Source organism: Heliconius melpomene, chromosome 8, assembly GCF_056956725.1.
Source record: "Heliconius melpomene rosina isolate 202511_hmr_F chromosome 8, ASM5695672v1, whole genome shotgun sequence".
NCBI lineage: Eukaryota > Metazoa > Arthropoda > Insecta > Lepidoptera > Nymphalidae > Heliconius > Heliconius melpomene.
The window spans coordinates 8,079,862-8,088,621 of record NC_140396.1 but is presented as its reverse complement, the minus strand read 5'-3'; the positions used below and the strand labels follow the sequence as shown (position 1 = coordinate 8,088,621).

Genomic DNA, 8,760 nt, shown 5'->3' with positions numbered 1-8,760 from the left:
TGTTATTGAATTAAGAAATAAACTACATATATAGTAGAGAAATGGGCATTATGGGTTATTTGTGGCCACAACAGAAAGTTGTGATTTATTATTGTCTGTAAACTATGTATTCTACTTAGTTATATCTCTTTCAATTCAAAAAGTAGTAATCAAATTATAAAAATGAAATGAAAAAATGATATGGACATAACTTTATTAATAATTTAAGAGCACAGCACATTTTTAAAATAAATAAAATCACAATAAAATCCGTGGACGAGAAGTAACCTAAATATTTGGAACTACTATATAAAATAAAATTAAGGTAATGAAACTTGAACTTCTCAAGCGACATTGAAATCATATCTGTCTTATTATTATCATATCTATCTATCTTATTTTTGTTTCTTGGAACAGAACAGCTTCACAAGCACCACCTAAGGTGGCAGTACTCAATGCAGAGTTTTGCATCAACTCAGAGCGCAGAAATAAAAATATTAAATATTTCCCCACCTGGGGAAATATTAAATATTTTTATTTCTGCGCTCACATCTTTGTGCCCCTGCACCACAACCAGCCTCATTTTTGTTTTAGTATTTTATTATAGAAAAAAATATATTCTTAACCAGCAATGTCTTTATTATATATTTTTAAGTAACATTCTGCTCTTAGCTTCTAACACAAAAAAATGAATCTTAGTATAGTAATAAGTTAATAAAATCTCATTGTAAAATTACAATAGAATAAATTAAAGTGGATATATAAAAAAAAATCAAATTAACCAATAAGTACATGATTATTGATTGATATTGTAACAAAATATTGTAAAATTTAACGTTTTTTAGGTAACAAATAAACAGTTATTTATTTACTGTTTCTTTTTATGATATCATTCATATTTGAAGAAACTTTAAAAATCTTTTATTAGACTTAAAACATTGACAATTTCAAGGCACTCAATGTCTAGTATAAAAAATAAAAATATTTCAGAAAATGTATAAAATTTTGTACAATCAAACATGTCTTAAAAGCTATCCTAGGATGGTTTCCAATAGCAATTTTCTCCATGTACATTAATATTCTCTTTGAATTATCTAAAATTTTATTTTCCCTTCACACTTCTACTGTTATTCCACAAATAACAATTTAAAAATTATAAAAATAGTATAAAATATCCAATTAAATGCTAAAATATCCTAGGAATTCCCATTCCGTAAATCATTTGCCTTTGAAGTTCCTCCGCTTTCAAAGTTCCATCTATGCTGACACAGTTTTCATTAAACACACTATATGCTGAAACTTCTCCTCTCTTTTTTGGCCTAGTTCTTGTATTTAAACAAATCCCTACTAAAATTGTTGTGACAAAAAACACAGCTCCAAATTGTAAATATAAAAAGAATGCATACAAAGTTACCCAGATAAAAGCATATATGGACCATTTTATTATACAGTATCTCCATGATTCTTGATTTTCAACTACAAAAGATTCAATTTCACTAGTTTCAGATACTGGATCAATAAATTCTTGGTCATGCATAATTGGGTTCCTTTGAATAGGTTCTTGAATTTGGACTTCTTCTTCTTCTTCTTCTTCCTCTAACTGTAATTAAAATAAAGATTAATTGAATATATTGTTATTATATTATTTACATTAGCATAATCCAATTTGTATTAAAAGTTAATAAAAATTACCAATAAAACTTCTTCATGTTTTATTTTGTTGTTCATATTTCTAAATATTTTTGGAATTAAAAAGTTTGATACTTTCTCCTTTGGCTTCTCAGTTTCCTGTTCTGTAGTGTCTATTATTTCTTTTCGTTGACGCAAAGCGCGATATTCCCTTAGTTTCGCCTCCATGAGGTTGTCAGTTTTTTGTAGTCGATTAGATAATATACTGTTGATGTTTATCGGCAGTAATTCTTTGAACTTTATTTTACACAACTTTGAGTATAATGTTTTAGTGAAGATATTTTATACTGTATTGTACATAACTAGTAAAGAATTAATTTTTCCACTGTAGCTAACCCTTTCAGCATACACTAACATAATGGAATTATTTATAAGTTATTAAACGTAATCGGTGAATATGTAAAAAGCGTAAATATTTTTGATTATTCACTGATAATTGATTTGCAGCTGTTGTCGAATTGTGAAATTGAAGACGTTTGTTTGTAATCGTAAGTGACAGTACTGTCAAAAGTTGTCAAATATGATTGCATTATTTATCTGTAATATGTATAAATAGTTTTTTTTATTTATTTTTAAGTATGATTTCAGTGAAGTAAAAGCAATCACTTGATTATTAGTTACATTTATTTAATTTTCAAAAAAAAATTATCAGAAAAGCGACTTGTATTTGAAATATTGCCAGAGGCAAAAAATCATAGGCTCGGTTTAAAATTTTATATAATAGCAACACAAAACGGCGCGAATTCCGATCGATATTTGAGCTCTCAGTAGAATAATTGACGACGGATGATAAATTTTACATATTTTACAATTTAGATTACTTAGATGAACTAAAGTATTTTATTCGGTATAAACATAACATTTAGTTAGTAGATACTAACTATCAAAAATAAACATTCAAAATTGGTGACAATTGGCGAAAGAACTTCAAAAGTAAGGCAAATTTTCTTTATATTATAATTTATACAAATAACACATAAATTAATGGATCATAAATCAGATATGGGTGCTTATGGAGAAAATTCGAATACTCAACACAACAGCGGGAATTATATTACAATTATTCCTGTGGATTATTCGAGGCGAGGATATCCTATACAAGCCGAATATCAATATAAGTAAGTTTTGGTATTTAGATAATAGTATTTCATAAAATGTTTACAAATATTTAACTTTGAAAATAGATCAGTAAATAACTTAGTTGTATTTCTAGTGAATTTCGTTCACGTGAAGAATACTACAGTGTTCAAAGTCAAAAGCTTCAAGCAGAGGTGAATGCGCACTTATATTCAGTATCACAGCGCTTACCGCACTTATCCTATAGTCCTTTGGGTCGCCACAGTGAATGGGATAAACATGATCCGCACAAACCATTACCAGATTCGAAGGAAAGTAATTCTTCAGATTCACTTGAAAAAAGTGTCATGGGTTAGTACCTACATATAAAAGAATACATTATAGCAATGCAAGTTAGAGCGTGGAACAAGAGATGGAGAGGCACGGTCAGCATTGTCCTTAAGAAAAAGTATACCTTTTTACAAACATATGTTTTTTAGAAAACGTACAAAATTTAAACGCACCATAACTTGAAAATGCACCTTAGGAGCGCCTTTCAATAAGGCGTTCAAATGAGGCTAGAGAGCGTTCAAATCTTCATACGTTTTCTAAAAATATTTTTTTTCCTTGTCGTAGAAACACACTTAAAAAAATGTTAAGAATATGTGGTTCATATAATTATTTCAATCCTTATTATTCAATAATTTTCGAACAAATTATGAACGCCAGTCGTGGCGAAGGGCAACAATGTGTTAATGTAAAATCGACTGGTTGTGGGCTCGCTCCCTTTCGACCTCCATTAGACTCTTAAAAATATTTCATTGAACACGTGTTTCATGGTTTTTTAGAATTCACCCATACGGGTGCAAATAAGCATGCGAAGCGTCCGCTAGCATTATACATAGGTATTATAGAAAACTGACACTATTGCAGGTTCAAATCTAAGCAGTTGCTCAAATCAAACGGGTTCAAGTAGCATAGCAGCGGGATCTTTTAGCACGACTGAGCCTATAACGAGTGGAGGGAGTTCTTCTAGCGCTATATCACCGCCGTTGCCAGGTTCGTTCGTTTGTTCGGTGCTTTTTTAATTAACGTTTTTCCATTTCATTATTCCTCTTTAAATGTTTTAAAGGGCTAACAACAAAGTGACCATTTTTACCAAGTCATAATTAAAATATTGTATATTATTGAAACAATTACGTAAAAATAAAGTACTTAGGTATATCTATTCAACAAAAACAATGTTACGTAACGCATATTGAGTACTGTAAGAATTATAAATAAATAAAATGATACAAAATAAATAAGTATTACATATTTTTAAACACAGAAAGAAAGGTCAGGCTTAAACTAATACATCAAAAATCTAGGTTCCTCAGGTAGTACAGCATCATCATCAAGCAGTTCCTCTAACCCGGTCACCTGCGTTTATCTCATGTCTCGTACCGCTATCATGGTGGAGATGAGCTCTGAAGAAGTACCCTCATGCGTAACAGCATCCAGGTTCTTGAATGCTGTTCTCGCTACTGAAGAATTGGGACTCTCAAGTCCGAGTTCCAGGGGTTTGGCTGCGAATGTTTTCGCTTTGTGGATGTGCAGTCCTTTATTAGGTAAATTGATGGTTCTTAGTTCATCCCGTATACGGTAGAGAAGGTGGAGAGGATTTCTCCGCAATATAGTCACTTAACATTCATGAAATATTTTTTATTAAAAGTTAATATTTATCAATAGTAATATTAGCGGCGCACTGTCTGATTCTAAAGGCAACAGTTTTGGCCTTGTGGATTCGGTTTCTATTTAGATCAATAAACTATGTTCATTTTCTAGTTCTTGTAACAAGTATGACGATGAGTAAGTGCGATGACGATTATTTAATAATATGTGACATTGTAGGTATTAATTTAGTTTATATATCTTTTTCCATAGAAATTCAATTAAAACCCCACCACTGTCCATGGCGTATCTGGTCAAGCTGGCAGAAACTCTTACAGAGATACGGCCACGGGTCAGAGTCCCGTCGTTCCAAAGACCAGCCGGTGTTGAGATTACAGAGGAATATATTCTTCCCTAAGCATTTGGAAGAGAGTATTAAGTATGTATACATATAGAGAGCTCAATTCCACTTCATTTTAGAAATATTGAATATTTTCATTTTCTTCAAAGCAACGCAAAGCGCGACGTTAAGTTCTGTCTTGTTAACATAATGTCTCTAGAATTCGGTGGTAGTTTCCGCTGAGTGAAGTGTCTTAATAATAGGTCTCCTGTATAAATTAAATTTATTAAAACCTTTTTTTTTTATTTGTATTAATATATCTATAAAACATATGAATAGTATTTAAAAAAAATGTTATTCAACTTGTAAACATTTGAACAAAGCGAGAATTGAACTTCCACCTCTTGGTCCACGCGTCTTGCCTTGGACTGTTGATCCCAAAAGGCGCGATCTAAAATAGTATATTCATAATATTCCCAGAGACTCTCGCATCCAAGAGCTTCTCTACGAAGAGGCTCGCCACAATGTAGTAACCGGGCGCTACCCGCTGGAGAGCGCGCAGGCGGTCATGTTAGGAGGCCTGCAAGCGCGGGTACAATTGGGGCCCTACGACCCGCACCGGCATACTGCTAAGTTCTTTAGGTAAATAAATAAAATAAATCAGCTTCACACTGTAGCCCGCATATAGCAGGCAGAGTGAATTTAGTGTTAAAACATTCCGTTACTCACTTTACGAAAAATTTTCGAGACAATGCGTGTTGGGTGACCATTCTTACCAGACGCATAGGAGTAACTGAAAATATTAAAAAAATAAAATTTCCGCCATAAATCGCCACGAGGCAAACTCAAATGGGGAACGGAAGTGTGTTAATGGGGAACGGAGTGCCTTAACACTACATTCCCTCTGAATATCTTAATATGTTCGAGAAGCTACAAAAAATAATTTCTAACTTAACTTAATTCTTTATACAAAACTCCAGGGAACAACAAGACAAATACCTACCCCAACACGCAAGATCAGGTCGCTGGACGAGATTCCTCCCCGCAGGGAGGAAGGGAAGTCCCGAGGCCAAACTCCTGGAACAGGCACAGCGTCCCCCCGCCGCACCACCTAGGAAACTAAGACATAAATACTTATCGCATACCCGGACTTTACCTACTTATGGGTTAGTATTTATGTATATGCAGGATGCAGCGTACAGCTAAGGAAAATATATTATGGCACAAGAGCGCGACTGTAAAGGAGACTTATTGTGGGTTTGATTCTCTTTTGCTCGCTCTGGTAACGAAGCAAGGCGTGGCGTTGATATCCGCCATTCAACACGTAATACTTCAAAAATTCAGCGGAAAGTAAGGAACGGAAGTTTTTTAATGAGAACAGAGTGTCTTATAACTAAGTTTCCAGACTCCCTCTGCCTACCCTAATACAGCGTGAAGCGAAAAATAAAAATAAAAGAAAGAAAGATAATATAAACATTATATATTTTTTAACTTCAGGGCAGCATTCTTCCAAGGTCAAATAGAACAGCCAGTAAGAAGCTTAACTAGTCTCCTTACTCATGAGGATATTCCCGTACTAGTTGCTGTTAATTCGAATGGAGTTTATGTCATCGATGACACTGAAAGTGTAAGTTTTTGCCAATATTTTATTTTTTTAAAACTTTACTTTCTTTACTCTTGTTTAGTATTGTGGGGTAACTCAGTACCAAGACATTCCACTCCCCACTGTCAAAAATATTTTTTAAATATATTATAATATATATTGGATTTCCAATGTCGAAATTATTTTGTAATTCTTTTCATTTCTCCCAGTGGCAATCGAATCCACAACTGATAAATAGTTGCATCTATTCCACATACAAAATTTAGGCGATGTGTGGGATAATGGAATGTACTCTCTGCCTACCCCGCGGGATAGTATATGATTATATAAAAAAAACGTTTTTCTATTTCCAGACGGTTCTACTAGGACTGCTATATGAAGAGCTCTCATGGGATATAGGATTGCCTTCAGATGACAATGAAGATTGTCTACCGTGCCTCTTCTTACAGTTTATGGTGGTTGAAAATGGTTTACGAGTTTCTAAAATATTACAGGTATTATATTATTTATTACTATATAAACTTAAGTTAACTTTCTAGTAGTAACAGTAAAATTTTTATTGTCAGGTATTTTCAAAACAAGCAGTAATGATGGATACTCTAATAGAATATTTTGCTGGAGAATACAGAAAGAGGCTTGGACAAGAGACACCGAGCGATCACGCTAACTATGATTATCATTCTGGTAAGGTTCTTGAACGGCCGGGCTGTATTAGCCAATTTTCTTTATGAATCCGAATTTTCCTAAAATATCATAAATTCTCTAATATCTGCTGAACTATTTAAAATCGTTAAACATACATGAGGGTGAAATGGATAGGTATTGAGGTCCCTTCCTTACTCATAGACTACTGTTGATCCGTCGATTGCGTTACACCTGTATAAATATTATTTTATTATTATTTTATCTTTGTGGAGTATTATGTTGTTTGATCCTACAGTTGAGGGTTCGATTGGTGCGACAAATTATATTCATTTCTTTGATTTCGTAAGGCAATGTTTAGTTTTTTTTCACTCAACTGAATATCTAGACAAGAGGTTTTTCTGGCTACCCTGTTCTACGAACAAATATAGAACTTGAAAAAAAATAGTTGAGAGTACATAATATGAAACGTTTTTTTATTCTCTTAGGTGTAACTAAAGTTATATAGTGTATTTTTTTTAACTTCACGTTGTATCCCGTATATTATTAGCAGGAATTTAGGCCAAAGAAATCTACTGTTAGACACTCCATTCCCTATTCCGTCTTGAGTGGTAGAATTCAATACCAACGGAAAATTTCCCGAATAGAATACTTAAACCAGCGTTGCCAGATTTATGTCTCGGAGTAGGCATTGTTAGTAACTTATTATAAAAAAATAAAAAAAGTAATTCACGAAAACCGGGACCATGTCTGTCCAGCTTGGGTCATTTAAATTTTGAGCTAGAAATCAGGACGTCCGCCAAAATCGAGATATCTGGCAACGTTGATTCAAACCCAGACGTGTAATTTTTAATTTCCATCCGTCATGCACAGACTCCGGCAGCATCTCACTACCCCCGCTGGCGCGGCCGGACTCCCCGTGCCGGCGGCTCGCCAACAAGTTGTCACGGCTGGCGTTGGCTACGCACGACGGACGCGGGCATCTGCTGGGTGGTGCCGGCGACTGGCATGCCGGCCTGCGCCACACGCAGCCCGCCTGGGTGCTGCCCCGGCACTGAGACTGGCAATTGAGGACGTCTACTTATATTGGGTTATACAGTGGGTTTTTTTTAACTTGACGTTAATGGTGTTAGTCCTACTGGCTTTAACAGCGGCACTAGGTGGGTGGGGAAGACGGTTCTTTGTCCCATGAAAATTGGCAAGTGGCTGCTTTTGATGATGCCGACGGCGGTAAGGGTGTCTCAGGTGGGACTCGAAGCTTCGCTTGCGGCCGTCGAACGGAATGGAAAGACGGTCTCCCAGTCCTGCGGTGATGTGCTAAAGTAGTGAGAGAGTGGTAGAGAAGTACCGAGGGAGGTGAGAGGACATGGAATAGACACGCAAACTACTACATTCTTCTCTGAACCCTCCCGCAAGCTGAAAAAAGAGGCCAGATGAAACACAAGATGGTTTTAATCCTCACATGATTTCATGGGGTTTGCCCCGCTCAATCTCTTAGACAATTTTTAAAAAACATTGACTTTAGAGGCAGAGGATATGGACCCTTCAGGAGATCTCAACCTCCCTTTAGAACTCCCTGAAGACCCACGACAGATATTAGCTCGGGCTATTCTAGAAATATAGGATAAATATAGGATCTTTAATCATTGAATACCTGTACACCTGTATTTTATATATATTGTTTGATAAGAGAAAGATTGGTTTTGTTTTCTTTGCCCATTATAGTATGTGTGTAATGTTATTTTTATTTTGTCTTTCTAATTTGGGAGATATAATTATTTTAATTTTCTTCTTGCAC

At 34.7% G+C, this 8,760-nt stretch overlaps 2 protein-coding genes across 3 annotated transcripts; one reads left to right on the top strand and one right to left on the bottom strand.

The window, feature by feature from the left end:
- Positions 1–176: 176 nt before the first annotated feature.
- Positions 177–2,170, bottom strand: Saysd1 (SAYSVFN motif domain containing 1). The gene is made up of 2 exons (XM_085189140.1): positions 1,672–2,170; positions 177–1,579 (listed from the first exon to the last, which is right to left on the bottom strand). Exons 1-2 carry the CDS (start codon positions 1,834–1,836, stop codon positions 1,166–1,168), a joined length of 579 nt encoding a protein of 192 aa, XP_085045266.1. The 5' UTR covers positions 1,837–2,170; the 3' UTR covers positions 177–1,165.
- Positions 2,171–2,419: 249 nt separating this feature from the next.
- Bili (FERM domain-containing protein 8 Bili) lies at positions 2,420–8,657 on the top strand. Of its 2 annotated transcripts, XM_085189236.1 has the most exons (12): positions 2,420–2,601; positions 2,669–2,786; positions 2,882–3,096; positions 3,658–3,783; positions 4,095–4,334; positions 4,651–4,816; positions 5,198–5,359; positions 5,698–5,883; positions 6,215–6,344; positions 6,674–6,814; positions 6,887–7,004; positions 7,836–8,657. In XM_085189236.1, exons 2-12 carry the CDS (start codon positions 2,671–2,673, stop codon positions 8,018–8,020), a joined length of 1,785 nt encoding a protein of 594 aa, XP_085045362.1. In that variant the 5' UTR covers positions 2,420–2,601; positions 2,669–2,670; the 3' UTR covers positions 8,021–8,657. The 2 variants fall into 2 exon arrangements, with proteins under 2 accessions (XP_085045362.1, XP_085045361.1); XM_085189235.1 differs by having other exon boundaries at positions 2,420–2,786.
- Positions 8,658–8,760: the final 103 nt, after the last annotated feature.

Bases quoted from the DNA above. Each gene is read 5' to 3' on its own strand.
- Saysd1 (XM_085189140.1), bottom strand. From the start codon at position 1,836: ATGGAGGCGAAACTAAGGGAATATCGCGCTTTGCGTCAACGAAAAGAA. The intron at 1,580-1,671 runs GTAATTTTTATT...TTTTAATTACAG, and splicing joins AACATGAAGAAGTTTTATTG to TTAGAGGAAGAAGAAGAAGA.
- Bili (XM_085189235.1), top strand. From the start codon at position 2,653: ATGGATCATAAATCAGATATGGGTGCTTATGGAGAAAATTCGAATACT. The intron at 2,787-2,881 runs GTAAGTTTTGGT...TTGTATTTCTAG, and splicing joins CAAGCCGAATATCAATATAA to TGAATTTCGTTCACGTGAAG. The intron at 6,815-6,886 runs GTATTATATTAT...TTTTATTGTCAG, and splicing joins GAGTTTCTAAAATATTACAG to GTATTTTCAAAACAAGCAGT.